The 17,927-nt window shown below is 40.1% G+C and overlaps 1 protein-coding gene across 1 annotated transcript; it reads right to left on the minus strand.

Moving 5' to 3' along the window:
- Positions 1-4,097: 4,097 nt before the first annotated feature.
- Positions 4,098-4,980, minus strand: LOC126019534 (ferritin light chain-like). Its single transcript, XM_049781400.1, has one exon. The coding sequence runs from the start codon at positions 4,762-4,764 to the stop codon at positions 4,237-4,239; it is 528 nt and encodes a 175-aa protein (XP_049637357.1). The 5' UTR covers positions 4,765-4,980; the 3' UTR covers positions 4,098-4,236.
- Positions 4,981-17,927: the final 12,947 nt, after the last annotated feature.

Genomic DNA, 17,927 nt, shown 5'->3' on the forward strand with positions numbered 1-17,927 from the left:
GAGCAATATTTTTTGAGCTACTTGAAACATGCAAGAAGTGCACTACAGACATCTGCTTAGGGATACTTCCCTATACTTCTTCACCTGGAGCTCACTAGTCCAGGCTGTAGTGACAAAGCTTTAATTTCCTAATACCTCCAGTTCAAAGAGTTGGTGGCAGGCCCTCCACCAGCATTTTCTTGCCCTGGTCTTGGAAAGAACATAAAGTAGTCATAGGCTGTGTGGAATAGATTAGGTGAGATAGAAATGAGATAAAACTACTCAACAGGTTGGATTTTAAGGTACTTTTGGGGTTAGAAAGGAGAAAGTGGTCTCAAGTATCTGAGTCAAAAAAGCATAGTGAGAAAGGAAAGACATCCTATAGAATTTCCAAAACTTTGTATTTTTCTGATTGCATCCTTCTATTTTTTTAAACCAGCTTTTCTGGGCCAATAGTTCTTTTTAGCTAGTCAGATCTATATGCTTTGTTAGATTCAGTCCTAGTGTTTAGGAATATATTGTACTCGAGAGTGTTGTGTGCTTCTGTGTTCCTGCAGTGAGAAAATGCCTTCTATAGTCTTTTCCTGATCAGATACTTAATTGCTGGCAGCTTCTATATCTACTGGGAAAATTTCCCAACTGGTGGGGTGGGCTAGGGTGTGGGAAGACAGTACTTCATTTTAAGATGAGGTTTTATGATTGCAATTGAGTTGGAAGATGTTGGTATAATTTCTAAAACTATATGCTCAGCCTATAAGACTATCTGTTGAGTTCCTGGACTTTTTATTTCATTGTGAGATTAGAAGTTCTCTGATTCTGAGACTAGAGAAACCTCTAAAACCCAGTTCCTGCTTTCAAGGAGCCTTGACTCTATGGAGAGAGTGCTTTTGTCTTCTTTTGTGCTTGACAAATTTACTACCTGTTTCATGCCAATGATCCAACCTGTTGTGTGAATCTGTTTTGAAGTGCTTGGGAAGAGTTGCTGATTTCACCCATTTATACCTTTGTCAGAGAAACCAGGCAATTCATGACTATTCATCCACAGAAAGCCTTTTCATCCTGTTCATCAGGATATTTTCACATGGGGAGATGAAATCATCATCATTTGAATGACATATTTGTTATTCTCTCCCTTGTAAAGCAGGACACTGGGAAGGGACTTTCTTCCATCACTCCCTCTCTTTTTCCAGAAAAGAAAAACTCATTTCCACTCTGTTTATTTCAATTTCGGCAGTAGGTTGACATCAAACCTTTCTAAGAAGAAAAGAGATATTCCAATCAGATAAGGTATTTGAAGAGTATTGACAATCTGGCCTAAAATTGGTTTTAGAAAGATCCTTAAGTCTTTAAAAACTACTTTGGCATGCCACCAGATTTATGGGATGATTTTTATTCATGGCAGGCTCTAGAAGAAAAACAGACCTTGCTTGTGGGTGGGGAGTGCTAGTTCAAGATCAAATGATTTCACTCTTCTTTTTTTTCCCCTCTATGATCATCATAATCTCAGGAACATGATAGATAATCAAATAAATCCCTCATGCAAAGGCTGTTGTCTTTGATAATCCTCCAGAGAGCCTACATATTAACCTCCATGCTCACTGGGTGCCACATTCTGTTGCCATTTAAGGAGATGGTTTGAGTAAGTGTGTTAGTTTGCTGAGACATCAGCTCACGTAGGTTGCTGGCATCTTGTCCTAGGATGTTTTGCTTTTGGCCCAGTGTAGTTCCTGCTCTCACAGGGTCAGTGGAAGGAGAGCTGTGAGAATGTCCTGGCCCTCCATGATTTTTCCTCACTTGACAGTTGCTTGTGTTTGATATTCAATAATTTATTAGGTTGGTTTATCAAAATAATTGCTTTTTGTTAAAAAAAAAACCCTTTCTATGTTGCTCTATCTATTCATCCAATTATTTATAAATGCTTCTAAGAGTCTGTAGTGTGGATTGGGGGGGATAGGCAGAGATGTAGTTGCTAATGCATATACTTGCTGGAACACTCTGGGCTTTCTCAACTCCTGGAGGTATTTTGACTTTAAGTGTAAGAGTCATAGAAAAACCACAGAAATATTTTAAGTAGGGAGTGCCATGAGATGAAGGTGTTTTGCAAAGATGTGCTGTTCTGCTTTTTGGCAGTGGGAATGAGTGAGAGCAACAACAGTAGAGGCTAAGTTGAGAAACTAGGGCAACTGGCCCAAAGAGAGAGGCTGATGGTGGTTTATTATGGTTTGTCACGGAGTGATGCAGAGAAAACTGCATTCATAGTTGATACAGGATAATAGAACAGTGGCATATTAATTCAGGGTTAATTTTTTGCCACCAAAAGAAAATATTTGAAAAAAAAGCCAACTTGTTATTATTACAACACTATAATATATGTGATGTTAATTCTTTCAGCAATTTTTATTATGCCACTTTAAACTGTACCTACATGAGACATATTCTAATCTACTTGCTAGAGGCAGAATTTTGTTTTGTTTTGTTTTGGGGTTATTCCTGGCAGGTCTCAAGGCTTACTCTTGGTTCTGTGCTCAGGGATCAATTCTATTGGGTAAAGGAAATCATATGGGATATCAAAGATCAAATTGGAGTTAGCTATTTATAAGACAAGTGCTTCAATCCTATACTATTTCTCCAGCTCCTAGACAGAATCTAATTACACATTTTGCTAATGTATTTTTTGTTCAACTCTTGGTTTTAGATACATAACTTCTGTGATGGTCTCTTTTTATAAATCAAAGAACTAAATCAGTAAAGAGAGGTGTATGTGTGACTAAGGTGGTCCAGAGACAATGGCAAAGGTGCCAGGAACCAGTCCTATGTACCTGTTGGTTCCATAGTTGATCCATATATTCCTGTGATATCATGTATCATGCATCATGACGTATTATAGATTTATTTCTAGGTGATTGTGTTCCATATATGTGGATAACATTTTCCTAACCTGCATATTATTTATGATTTGGTTTGTAGCTTGAAAATTTTATTTTTTCATTTTCTTTTCTTTTGGTTAGAAACAATGGTTTCGGGGGGGGGGAGGGAAAAAAAAGAAACGATGGTTTCTTTCCATTTTCCACTTTCAAAGCTTCCCTCATGCCCTGTTTAAAGATTGCATTGGTGTTGCTCTACCTTTTTACTATCTTGTGGTGAAAATTAGTGGAAAGGACCTTGGGTTGGGGATAAAAATTACCTGCCATGTTATTAACCTAGTAGGTGGTCTTCATCGTGCTGGTCGTAATTTTCTTATCATTCAAATGGAACTAATATCAATCTTCCCTGTAATTAATAGGTTTGTTGTGGGGTGGAAATGAGTTAATGCACACCACTATGCTTTTTAATTTGTATGCAGACCACATACACAAGTTATGCAATATATATGTAATGTAATATACGTATTTGAGTATTCACCTCAGTGTGTGCATGGATGCATGGGGCCAAGAAAGGACTGATTGCAAGCACCTCCTTTCCAGCCTCAGTTATGATCCCAGAGCTTTGGAGAGAAACTAATTATGTTGTGTCAGGAATCACAGGCATAGGTTAAATCTTGGCTTAAAACATATACTTCATGGGTTTACATATTATAAAACAGAGTCCTTGTAAAGCTCTTTCCAAATTTATGCTGATAAATGTTCTTCTTACTATCTCTAAGATTATGCTTCTGCCATCTGCAGTTTAGTCACTCAGGTCTCAGTTTCTATCACAGTGAACTGAGATTAATGTTGACCCCTAATTGGAGGAATTATTGTGGGGTTAAATGAGATAATCCCTATCTTACACATAAAAGTGCTCTGGAGTGCTATTATTAAATGTATATATGTTAGTAAATAAAGTAAATAAAATTGGTTAGAATTATGTATTTTTTAAGATGGTGCTATTACTATTCTAAGGGAGTTATCAAAACATGCCATGTGTTATTAGAGTTTAGGAGTTTTAGGAGCCTTGTAATTGAAGTTTAGGATACAATAACTGGTCTTACGGCTTTTCCCCTGGAATACTTGAATTTATCCTATTTCTTTTGCATAGGTGAAAGCCAGTCCTGTATGATTTTGTTAGGCCCCAGTCCACTGACCTGTCTACCTTTCACCTTCTTGTCTTCACTCTGACTCTTATTTTCTCCTTGACTCTTTTTTTTTTTTTGCTGCAAGAACTTTATTGGTGATTTGGTCCACACTTCAGAGGCTGCTCTGGAAACAGCCGAGAGGACTCAGGCCAGACCACGGGCACCACTCAGGAAGGTCAAAGGCCACAGGGGTTCCGATGCTCCTAGTCGTGTTTGAGGGTAAGCCTTTCGAAGAGGTACTCGCCCAGACCGGCCTGGGGGTTCGCCAGCCTGCGGATGTTGGTCAGGTGGTCGCCCATCTTCTTGATCAGCTTCACCTCCTCGTCCAGGAAATGGCTCTCCAGGAAGTCACAGAGGTGGGGGTCAGCGCGAGCAGAGCCCAAGGCATGCAGATCCAACAGGGTCTGGTTCAGCTCCTTCTCCAGGACCAGGGCAGCTTCCATGGCATCCTGCGTTTTACCCCACTCATCCCGGGAAGGTTTCTGCACGTCCAGGAAGAGGGCGCGGCCGCCGCGCTGGTTTTGCATCTTAAGGAGGCGCTCGGCGCCCTCGCGCTTCTCCTCCGCCAACTCGCGGAAGAAGTGGCCTACGCCCTCCAGGGCCACATCGTCGCGGCTGAAATAGAAGCCCAGAGAGATGTAGGTGTAGGAGGCCCGCAGGTGCATGTTCACCAGGCGGTTGACGGCGGCCTCCACGTCGGTGGAATAATTCTGGCGGATCTGGGAGCTCATGGCTGGGCTTGGTCGGCAGTGACAGCTGGAGCCTCAAAAATCGACGCTGGGTGGTCCCGGTGGGAAGAGGGTGGCCGAGGTGTTGGTCCCGAAGTTTGCAACTGAAAATAATAAAGGCTGGAAAAGGAAGGTGGAGGGCTCGGTGGGGCGTCCCCGGGTCTGTTCCGTCCAAACACTGTTGAAGCAAGACACAGAGCCGCGGGAGCGCCTAGCACTTCTGCCTCTCCTTGACTCTTTACTTTCTCTTGGCCAGAGGGAAGATTCCATTTGGTTGTTCATTTTCTTTAATATTAAGCTTATAAAACATCAAGTAGGAAACATGTTCTTGAAAAATGTATATTGGTTAAAAAAAAGATGAGGTGTCTATGGTTAAAAGTGGAGGACCTGGGGGCCAGAGAGTTAGCATGGAGGTAGGGCATCTGACTTGCATACAGGATAGTGGTTTGAATCCCGGGTCCCCCAAGCCTGCCAGGAGTGATTTCTGAGTGTAGAGCCAGGAGTAATCCCTGAGCACTGCCAGATGTGACCCCAAAGCCAAGAAAAAAAAAGTGCAGGGTCTGGAGTCATACAGCTGTAGGTTTAATACTTAGCTCTGACACTACTATTCAGGGAATGCATGTAAATGATGGATGCCTCCTACCCCTGATTCTTCATGCATTGAGTAAGCAGGTTTGCAGAAAAGACACTCAGAGAACACTGAACACTAGAGGCATTAGAAACTCAATAATATCATTGTTGCTGTGGAAAAAAATGAGCTGCTGAATGTTGCGAAGTGTATTGGTGTATTGGTATCTTTATTTTTTTATTTTTTATTTTTTTGGTCTTTGGGCCACACCTGTTTGATGCTCAGGGGTTACTCCTGGCTATGGGCTCAGAAATCGCCCCTGGTTTGGGGAGACCATCTGGGACGCCAGGGGATCGAATCACGGTCCGTCCTACGCTAGAGCATGCAAGGCAGACGCCTTACCTCTAGCGCCACCTTCCCCGCCCATTTTTTTTTTTATTTAAACAACTTTATTAACATACATGATTGTGTTTGGGTTTCAGTCATGTAAAGAACACCACCCATCACCAGTGCAACATTCCCATCACCAATGTCCCAAATCTCCCTCCTCCCCACCCGACCCCCACCTGTACTCTAGACAGGCTTTCTATTTCCCTCGTACATTCTCATTATTAGGATAGTTCAAAACGTAGTTATTTCTCTAACTAAACTCATCCCTGTTTGTGGTGAGCTTCATGAGGTGAGCTGTTACTTCCAGCTCTTTTCCTTTCGTGTCTGAAAGTTGTTATTACAAGAATGTCTTTCATTTTTCTTAAAACCCATAGCTGAGTGAGACCATTCTGCATCTTTCTCTCTCTCTCTGACTTATTTCGCTCAGCATAATAGATTCCATGTCCATCCATGTATAGGAAAATTTCATGACTTCATCTCTCCTGACAGCTGCATAATATTTCATTGTGTATATGTACCACAGTTTCTTTAGCCATTCATCTGTTAAAGGGTATCTTGGCTGTTTCCAGAGTCTTGCTATGGTAAATAATGCTGCAATGAATATAGGTGTATGGAAGGGATTTTTGTATTGTGTTTTTGTGTTCCTAGTTATCAAAACAACATGGTATTGGAATAAAGACAGGCCCTCAGATCAGTGGAATAGGCTTGAATACTCAGAGAATGTTCCCCAGACATACAATCACCTAATTTTTGATAAAGGAGCAAGAAATCCTAAATGGAGCAAAGAAAGCCTCTTCAACAAGTGGTGTTGGCACAACTGGCTAGCCACTTGCAAAAAATCGAACTTAGACCCCCACTAACATCATGTACGAAGGTTAAATCCAAATGGATGAAAGACCTCAATATCAGACCCAAAACCATAAGATACATAGAACAACACATAGGTAAACACTCCAGGACATTGAGACTACAGGCATATTCAAGGAGGAAACTGCACTCTCCAAGCAAGTGAAAGCAGAGATTAACAGATGGGAATATATTAAACTGAGAAGTTTCTGCACCTCAAAAGAAATAGCGCCCAGGATACAAGAGCCCCCACTGAGTGGGAGAAACTATTCACCCAATACCCATCAGACAAGGGGCTAATCTCCAAAATATACAAGGTACTGACAGAAATTTACAAGAAAAAAACATCTAATCCCATCAAAAAATGGGGAGAAGAAATGGACAAACACTTTGACAAAGAAGAAATAAAAAATGGCCAAAAGACACATGAAAAAATGCTCCACATCACTAATCATCAGGGAGATGCAAATCAAAACAACTATGAGGTACCACCTCACACCCCAGAGATTGGCACACATCACAAAGAATGAGAACAAACAGTGTTGGCGGGAATGTGGAGAGAAAGGAACTCTTATCCACTGCTGGTGGGAATGCCGTCTAGTTCAACCTTTATGGAAAGCAATATGGAGATTCCTCCAAAAACTGGAAACCGAGCTCCCATACGACCCAGCTGTAATGGTATCTTTAGACTGAACTTTAAGTAGAGATATTATCTTGAGTTATTCATGCGAGCTTGACATATCATAAATGTCTTTAAGAATAGGAGAGGGAGGGGCCAGAGCAATCGCACAGCAGTAGGGCATTTGCCTTGAATGTGGGTTGACCTGGGACAGACCAGGGTTTGATCTCCTGCATCCCATATGGTTCCCTAAGCCTGCCAGGAGCTATTTGTGAGCACAGACCCAAAAGTAACTCCTGAGTGATGCTGAGTGTGGTCCTCCCAAAACCAAACCAAACCAAACCAAACCAACAAAACGAATGGGAGAGGGTGGCACAAGAATCATTTGGCATTGGAAAAAAAAGTGATGAAGAATGAATTAGCAGTTAGAAAATGACCAATTTTGAAAGGGCCACAGGTACTAAAACCAATATGGAAGTCTTCAAAGCTTAAAAATAAGGGCACAGCTTGTTTCCTAGGATTTCCAGGAAACAAGGTTCTGCTAATAATACCTTGATTCTAACTTAGTGAAACTTATGTCAAACTTAAGAAACATAAAACTGTAGCGCCATAAATTTACCTTGTGTTAGGCCACAACATCTGTGTTAATTTGTTACAGTGGCAGGAGAAAATTAAGATAGCAAGAATTTATAAGTATAATATATAAATAGGAGCTCTAGTAATTGGCTTTTGATGAAGGTTAAATATTGTTGGTGGGAATGTTGTCTGATTCAGCTTCTTGGACACAATTTGGAGACTCTTTTAAGAACTGCAAATGGAACTTTCTCATGATCCAGCAACTTGGGTCTTGGCACAAAAACGTTCATTTGAAAAGATGCATGCACACCTATGTTCATTGCAGCACTAAAAACAATAACCAGTATCTAGAAATAACCCAGGTGTTCAATGTCAGATGAATGGATAAAGAAGCTGTGGTAAACATATACACAATGGAATACTACACTGCTGTAAGAAAAATGGAAATCTTGCTTTTCTCTGCAACTGGATGGAGGACCTCGTGTTATGTGAAGTAAGTCAGAAGAAAAAGATAATTTCACTTATGTATAGTGTTCAGACCCAAAATAAGGGGATAGATGATGTCAAATGATTACTAATTCTTGATTACAAAACAGAGGTTGCCAAGCAACTGAGTAAGGTGGAGAGGGTGGAAGGAGGTGATGGACTAGAAGTATCTAATACTGTCAGATAGGATCTTAAGTCAATCAAAGTGTCGTAACCTTGTACATCAAAATGCTAAACAGTAACACTAATTTGATTTTAACTAATTTTAATTAAGCCAGAGTTACACAGAAATCTAAATAAAATTTTTGCAGACAAATGGGGAAAATTAGGGAACAGACCTTTTTTTTTTTTTTTTTTACTTTTTGGGCCACACCCAGTGACACTCAGGGATTACTACTGGCTATGCACTCAGAAATTGCTCCTGGCTTGATGGACCATATGGGACGCTGGGAGATGGAACCAAGGTCTGTCCTAGATTGGCTGCATACAAAGCAAACTACTGCTCTGCTATTAGTTCGGCCCCTAGGGAACAAAACATTTTTTGGGGGGAGACCACACCTGGTGATGCTCAGGAGTTACTTCTGGTTATACACTCAGAAATTGCTCCTGGCTTGGGGGACCATATGGGACACGGGGGATCGAACCACGGTCCATCATAGGTTAGCCATGTACAAGGCAAACGCCCTACCACTTGCACCACCATTCCAGCCCCAGGAAAAGACATTTTTATATATAATTTATAAAATATTTGAAATACACATATGCAAAATGCAATCTTTTTTGATTAACATACCAGTGAAGATGGTGGTACTGACTCCAAAATGTACGTGTCAAATTATGCACAATTTTATTTATTTTATTACCTTGGGGAGATTTGGGGGTCATGGCTGGTAGAGTATAAGGTCTATTCTTAGCTTTGTGCTTGGGTTAGCTCCCAATATTGCTCATGGGACAATATATGGTGGTTATATTTGGAACCAAATCAGTTGCATCCAATCGAAGTGCCTTAACTTCTGTACTATATCTCTAGTCTTTTAACTTGGATTTTTAGGTCTAGAGATCAAGGAGAGGACTAAAATACAAGCTTTGTGTTTTAAAACAACTCAGGGATATTTCCTCTCATTCTGTCCAGGAAGGAATGAAGAAGAATGTGGTCATGTTTGCACATACAGATCAAGGGAGTTCTTAAGGCTTCATTCCTGAAAACATGACATTTTAGGGCTGGGGACCAATCAGAGGACTGGAATACAAGATTTGGCACATGTGAGGCCCCAAATTCAATCTCTGATACTACATGACACCATGATCCCTCCTTCCCAACACCATTAGGTGTAGACTTTTAACTTGGAAATTAAGCTATCGTTTATATCACACAAAATTATAGAAATCAAAGCTCATGGAATTAAACATTTTTTAAATGATTCTACTGAAGAAGCATAAAATTGCATAAAATTAAGACTTCCTGAAATCCAGGTCAAGGAACAGCCAGGAACCAAGGGACAACCCAAACTTGTCTCTCTTCTTCATAGTCCCTCCTCTCAGACAGAGATACTTCAACCATGAGTTTCTCCATCACTAATTGCTGTTTACAACAAACACTTAGTATCATTAGTGACAAAAGACAGTGCTATAAACTGTACAACTGGACATGATGACTTCGGATGGGTCACTCTGGATGTCTGTCTTTGTCTGTTCCAGATGAGAATTTACCATTTCCTTCCTCATATTCTGTATCTTTGCAGTGTCTTCTGTGAGTTCACAGACACAGCCATGCTGCTTCTACTCTTACCCTAAGCCTATTATCTTTTATTTCAGTGTTGTCATCAGCCCTACAATTTCTGATGAAGCCACAACTCATTTGTTGATAACACAAATAATTTAGTCACTTTTTGAATCCCGGGCTCAGCATGACTATGAATAGGATTAGAAATGAGACCTCAAAGGGATTTTCAGGTGACTACTTGTAGTAACCTAACTCTTAAGGGCTTGATGAATAAGCCAGAATGCAAATGTATAAATTTAACATAAAGAGAAGATCCTATCTGTAGCTCTAAAGCTCCACAAGCCAAGCACCTTCTATGTCACCTATAAAGAAGCACATTGCAATGGAGATAGTTTAAGAGAGTCAGAGAGAGACAGAGACATAGAGAGACAGAGAGATACAGAGGCAAAGAGAAACAGAGACAGAGAAAGAAATGCAGTATTTTAGGGATTTTGTAAATGTTGGAAGGCAGCCTCAGAAGGTTCCTCAGGGAACCTGGGGGCCACAATCAGAGATAATTCAGTGGGGTTTGGTATTTTAACACTTGAACTGTGCTATGCTGGTAGCCACCAGGGCCATACCCAGCAGTGTTCAGAGGCTACAAGTTATACACCTAATGATGCTAGGTAGAGGGTATCATGATGTCATGCAGTATCAGGGAATTAATTTGGGGGTCTCACATGTGCCAAAGCTTGTATTTAAGTCCTCTGATTGGTCCCCAGCCCTAAAATGTCATGTTTTCAGGAATGAAGCCTGAAGAACTCCCTTGATCTGTATGTGCAAACATGACCACATTCTTCTTTATTCCTTCCTGGACAGAATGAGAGGAAATATCCCTGAGTTGTTTTAAAGGTTTTTCCCCTTTAGGGCTTCCTAATTTCCTTAACAATTTATACCTTACATGCTGCATCATCTAATTTGGAGGCAAGATCAGAGCCTTTGGAGTCACAGGAAACATACCTTTGTCTAACTTTTTTCTTTTATGGTCATGCTTAGCAAAATGGTTAATGTCTATTAGGGTGGGAGCTTTACAATAAAATTTCAGAGTTTTATTGTGAGAATTAAATGAGATGATTTTTATAAAAAGTTTAGCATTGTCTTCAGTTTAAAGTTCAAGTGAGATTTTTTTTTTTATTGAGTAGAGGACACATTATGCTTCCTATTTATTTACTCTGAAAACCCCAAAATGCCCTGCAGGGACCTAATCAGTTGAATTATGTGTTGGCAACACCACATTAATTCTCAGGCCTGAGGGGGCCTTCTGATACTTTCTTCAGAGAATTCATTGTTTTATTATAGAACTTGCTTCAAACAGTTTTTATGAGCCATCTTCCAGTTGACTTTCCAATGTGTTATGAGGCAATCCTTTACAACAGAGCACCACAAAATTCTGAAAACAGGAGAATTGAACTATGTATTAACTACTTACTCATATCTATCAAAATACTCAAAAAATAAAATTTATAAGTGGGACCAGAGAGCTAGCATGGTCAATAATATGCTCAATCTCCATCACCACATATGGTCCCCTGAGCACCGCTAGGAGAAATTCCTGAGAACAGAGCCAGAAGTCAGTCCTGAGTACCACTGAGTGTGATCCAACACTCACTCACTCCCAATAGAAAATAATAAAAAAAAAGAAAGATTCTCTCCTTAATATTATGCGTTCATTGGTTGCCAGCAGGGCCCTGTCTGACTTGACATTGCCAGCCTGAATGAAGTGTGCTATTGGCTCTCAGGTGACTCTTTTGTGAACTGTGTGTAAGACTCTCGCAACACAAGGATGAAGTCATACTCATGACTTTGCTGGGCGCCAGACACGCTCTGAGAGCTTTAATCAATGTCATCATTAAAGTCCTCTGTGGTGGATGTTTTCAGTGCCTCATTTAAAGAATGAGGAAGTGAGACAAAGGGTGAAGGAACTCACTCAAGAGCTCACAGTAGGAGGCAAGACTAGAAATCAGACCTGACAAGCCCAGTTTCAAGTATCTGTTTCTACTTGGCACTTGCTTCTGCTTCCTGACTAGAGATGTCCTAAGTTCTCTATTCTCTTCCTCCTTTTCTAGTACATTAGAAGAATCCAGGTCTCCCTCCCTCCCTCCCTCCCTCCCTCCCTCCCTCCCTCCCTCCCTCCCTCCCTCCCTTCCTTCCTTCCTTCCTTCCTTCCTTCCTTCCTTCCTTCCTTCCTTCCTTCCTTCCTTCCTTCCTTCCTTCCTTCCTTCCTTCCTTCCTTCCTCCCTCCCTTTCTCCTTCCCTTCCTTCCTTCTTACCTCCCTCCCTCCTTCCTTCCTCCCTCCCTTCCTCCTTCCCTTCCTTCCTTCCTCCCTCCCTTCCTTCTTCCCTTCCTTCCTTCCTCCCTCCCTTCCTCCCTTCCTTCCTCCCTCCCTCCCTCCCTCCCTCCCTTTCTTCCTTCTTCCCTTCCTCCCTTCCTTCCTTCCTCCCTCCCTTCCTCCCTTCCTCCCTCCCTCCCTCCCTCCCTCCCTCCCTCCCTCCCTCCCTTCCTTCCTTCCTTCCTTCCTTCCTTCCTTCTTCCTTCCTTCCTTTCTTCCCTCCCTTCCTTCCTTCCTTCTTTCCTCCCTCCCTCCCTCCCTCCCTCCCTCCCTCCCTCCCTCCCTCCCTCCCTCCCTTCCTTCCTTCCTTCCCCCCTCCCTCCTTCCTTCCTCCCTCCCTTTCTCCCTCCCCCCTCTCTCCTTCCCTCCCTCCATCCCTTCCTTCCTTCCTTCCTTCCTTCCTTCCTTCCTTCCTTCCTTCCTTCCTTCCTTCCTTCCTTCCTTCCTTCCTTCCTTCCTTCCTTCCTTCCTTCCTTCCTTCCTTCCTTCCTTCCTTCCTTCCTTCCTTCCTTCCTCTCTCTTTCCCTCCTCCCTTCCCTTCCTCTAATTCTTCCTTCCTACATGCATTTGGAAAAACGAAGCCCCAAGTGTGGCCTTTTCTACATGTTTTGGACCAGTAATATTGCTTCTCCAAGGGTCATTCAATGAAGTGAATAGTATAATACTTCTTTGGACAACTTTCAAGCACCTGCTAGGCCCACTGGCTCATCATAATTTGTCATGATATTGGAGATTTTGGCTTCTGAATTAGAAGAAAGACTTTCTTGATTATTTAATTACTTAGAGAAAGATACAGAGAAGAAAACTGGAAACTTACTCTATTTTTAAGAAATTATAAGAGAAACTGGTCTCATTTTTTGCAAGGACTACTATTATGCTAACCTTTATTGTTATGTGTAGCATTGTTATGTAGTGTGAGAGAGGAGGAAAAAGGAGAAGAAAGAGAAGACGAAAAGAGGATATGGAAGAGTGGAGGACCAAGATGCTGAGTAATGCTGCTACTTTTGGCACTATAATTGAGATGTTTATAAATATTGGCATTTTATGAGCATGTGAGTTGTGGCCAATGGCTACTGAAAATCATCAACTAAAAAAACTCTGTAAGTACAGTGTTCAGTTCCTGAAATGATAATTTAGCCTAATTCTTTTCTTTGTTGCCAAATAGGGCTGTTCCTATTTGAACTGGTGTGTGGGCTGTTTCTGTGAAGACTATGAATCATGTATGAACGCATTGACCAGAAATTTCTCACCAGCCAAAAAGTCAAAGGATTTGTTTCCTCCAAGAGACAGTGTTAGACAGTTCATCCAGGTCTGCTGGTGCCCGCATTAATCTACAGCATACTTGCTGCCTCAGACCAATAACTCTCCATAGGGATGGAGTTAGTCTCTCTTCTTATTAATAGAAAACTTTTCTTTCCTATGAATGTAATTTTAAGCTCATTCTCTTTTCCTCTCAGAGAGAGTGTTTTCTTTTATTTTAGTTAAAACTTTAATTTAAAACAATACTAATAACTACGTACGACCATTAACATCTAAAGAACTTAAAGATCTTATGGATAGCATTTAATTGCCTTTAGAAGACAATTGCCTTTAGAAGAGAGGGGTTGTTGAAGGATGTATTTAGTATCAATTACTGTTTACAGATGTAGGCTAGACAGACAATATATTTTTACAGAGCTGCTGTCCAAGATGGTGCCTGTAGAAAACAATAGTATTGCTCATACGAGGCCTAAAGGTTCCATGTTTCTTTAGACGCAGAGACAAATGGAAAAAGGTGCTCTGAGGAGTTGTATAAAAATCTGTTGCTATTGGGAAAATTTCTCTTTTATTAGATATTGATGAAGATATCAGGTGCAGTTTGACCCTTTTAAAGAAATCAAACTGTTTACAATAAAATATTGATATTGATCATTGGATGAGTTATGTTTTTTTGGTTCCTTACCTGTAAAGTAGGACTATAAATAATAGCTATATAAGGTGGTATTATGAGAATTAAGTAAATTATTAAATGAGCTTTCCCCTAATGTATCTATAAATCCTACTGTATAAATAAATGGGTAGAAACATGAAGAAGAAATGGTTTGCAAGGTTGGTTAGCTACTAGCTAGTGTCAGAATCTCAAAGACAGCTGAAAAAGGCTGTTAGTCATCCAGAACTTTACAGTATATGGAAATTATCAATATAAAACAGTAGATATCATTTTTATTAAAGTAGCATTGGTTTATAATATTACATTAGCTTCAGGAGATGTACTGATATATATATATATATATATGTATATATCAACATCTATTATACTATGTTAGGCTCATCACCAAAATTTGGATTTCTATATATAACAACACAATTGATTCTTTTTTTTTAACCCAACGTATATACTCTATTTCCACTTTCCATTATGCTAAGCACTCTTTTCTTTCATAGCATAAAAACTTGTTTTTTATTTTGTTTTATCCATTCATTTTTCTATTACATATGGTCTTCAACTTTCTTTGTCTGAATTATTTCAATAAAAGTAATACTTTCTGGCATCCATTTGGTTAAAAATGATAGGGTTTCATCTTTTTTTATATTTTATTTTATTTTATCTTACTTTGCACCATACCCGGAGGCACTTATGGGGAGGCACTTAGGTGTTACTCCTGGCTCTGTGCTCAGAAATTATTCCGGGCGGCCTCAGAGGACCATATGTGAAGCTAGGGATCAAGCCCTGGTCAGTCCTGGATCGGTTACATGCAAGAAAAATGCCCTACTGCTGTGCTATTGCTCCAGCCCTGGTTTTCTACTTTTTAATGTGGTATTCTATTTGTTTGTGTATATGTGCGCATGTGCATAGACCACAAGTTCTTTACCGATTAATTTGATGATGAACACTTCGTTTGTTTCCAGAACTTGACTATTGTGATGAACATAGATATACATGCATCTCTGTGCATAAGGATCCCTTTTTTCTCCCTATTTGCACTAACATTTGGGGTTTCTGATAACATTTGAACAACTATGAGGTAATTGCTCATTGTGGTTTTGATTTGCATTTCCTAATAATAGATTATGAATGCCTTTTCATTGTCTATTGGCCATCTATTACGTTCTTTGGAGAAGTCCCTGATCAGACCCTCTGTCCACTACATATACAGTTGTCTATATGCCTATTCTATTGTTAAGTTGTATAAGTTCTGTATTTATGTTTAAAATTAACCACTTTCTGATATCTGACTTGCAAATATCTTTTCCACTCATGAGGTTACCTTTTTAGTTTAATGATGGCTTTTGTATTTTTCAGAATGTTTTTATTTATATTTTAAACTATTTGTTTGTTTAATTTTTGTTCTGGACTCACTCCTGGCTCTGCCCTCACTAGTGGTGATCCCTCAGGGGATCATTTGGTATATCAGAGATCACACCTGGGCTGTTTATGTGCAAGGCATGTGTCCTAACCACATAGTATCTGGCTAGTCCCATAAGAAGTTTTTTAAATTTGATACATATAGTCCTTTAAACTTACTTTTGATTTTGTTTCCCAATAATTAGTTGGGTACTATTCAAAAAGACACCAGTCTTGTTCAAAAGTTTGCCACCTGTTTTCTTCCAAGTATTTTAAGATTTCAGGTCTTATATCAAGTCTATACTTCACTCTGAGCTATATATGATGGAAAATAGTGACCTGGTTTTATTCTTTTATATGGGGCTACCCATTTTTCTAATGTAACTAATTAAAGATATTTTTCTTTTTCTTTTTTTGGTTTTTGGGCCACACCCGGTGGTGCTCAGGGGTTACTCCTGGCTGTCTGCTCAGAAATAGCTCCTGGCAGGCACGGGGGACCATGTGGGGCACCAGGATTCGAACCAATCACCTTTGGTCCTGGATCGGCTGCTTGCAAGGCAAACGCCGCTGTGCTATCTCTCCGGGCCCAGATATTTTTCTTATAGCATTTCATATTCTTATCTCCTTTGTCATTTATTGTTTACATATGTGTGAGTTTTCTTTAGAGCCATTGATCTGTATGTAATCTCTTATATCCCAACACCACACTATTTGGATAAACATTATTTTTTAATATAATTTGAAAGTGGAAATATGATCCCTTCCTTTATGATATTTTACTTCCAGATGGGTTTGGAGATTTCCAGATAGTCTTGGTATGTCTTGTTGCTTTTCACACAAACTTCAGCTAAAAATTTCGTGGAAATTTGTGTTGCCAACTCCCAATCTGGAGGTTTGAACACTGGTGGTCTAGGATATATTTAATGAAACTGACTTTTACAAACTCCCCAGGAGATTTTTTGGGGGGGGGGGTTCGGTCACACTTGGCAGCACTCAGAGTTTATTCCTGGATCTGCACTCAGAAATCACTCCTGGCAGGCTTGGGAGACCATGTGGATCCAGGGATTGAACCTGGGTCTGTCCCAGGTAGGCCATACGCAAAGCAAATGCCTTACAGCTGTGCTATTCTCCGGCCCTCCCCAGGGGATTTGGAGATAGATGATTTATGAGTAAACCAGAGAAAACCTAGTTGAAAATAATAAAAGAGGTTATCATTAGCTTAAATTTTCTTGACAAAAAAAGTAAGATATTTTTTAAGCAGAAATTGATGATGATATTCATCCTGTTGTATGAGGAAGAAGTCCATGGGCCCGGCTGAATGACTGGGAAGGCAGTTAGAATTAAGAGGCAAAGGAGAAAAAGATGCAGTGCCATTATTCTGCTCTCTATGCTCCTTTTTTTATGCAGGCTTCCTGTCAGTGTGATTGACAGTCTTTAGAGAGCTATATCTCCAAATTTTCTTTGTTTGGAAATATAATGTTGGACTACCACATGGATTTGTCCCTTTTCTATCTGAAATAGATTCTGGCCAAGAGAAAACCATCTCGATCTATGGAGCCAATGCTCTGAATAACTGTATCTCTCTAGGATTTTATTAACTTGGAGAAAGGGTCCTGCCTTAGTGCAATAGACAACAGAAACTTACATATACTTGGTCCAAGCATCTATAATGAAGCCTATTGGCTTACAGTGTAAATCTAAGCATCAGAGAGATCTGGGCCTGAATCCTGGCTCTGCTTTTTAAAATATAATTTGATTTATTTTAATTGAGATTTTTCTGGTTTATAATGCTATTAGTAGTGGTTTCTCATGCACTTTTTGGCACCAATTTCTGCCACTTTTTTAGGGACACTCATGTACTTAAGCTGAGATTCATCCTACAGAGACAGGATTAGCAAGAGCTACCTGTGGGGCAAGGCGGAAGGCTAGAGAAAGCTCCTATGCTGTGAAAGGTTGAGCCTAGGCTTGGTGTATAATAAACAAAAAATACTCAGCATGTTACAGCTATCATGTGTGTTTGCTGACGTTAATAGTTCTTCAACCAATATCTTTTCTTTCCAAATACATGCTGGTATTACATTTTTATGAATAATGACCATACTTTAACTTTTCACATATGTTGAAGATGTGCTATTTTTCTTATCTCCTTATCAGTGTTTTTACATTTTCAATTTGTTTAATTTTCTTAATGATCTGAGGGTAGATGCTACTCTTCCCATTTCACAGATGACTAAAGTAAGTCTCAGGAAGGTTTAATAACTACC

Source organism: Suncus etruscus, chromosome 1 (assembly GCF_024139225.1).
Source record: "Suncus etruscus isolate mSunEtr1 chromosome 1, mSunEtr1.pri.cur, whole genome shotgun sequence".
NCBI lineage: Eukaryota > Metazoa > Chordata > Mammalia > Eulipotyphla > Soricidae > Suncus > Suncus etruscus.

Excerpts from the sequence above, each read along its gene's own strand:
- LOC126019534 (XM_049781400.1), bottom strand. The coding sequence starts at position 4,764 with ATGAGCTCCCAGATCCGCCAGAATTATTCCACCGACGTGGAGGCCGCC.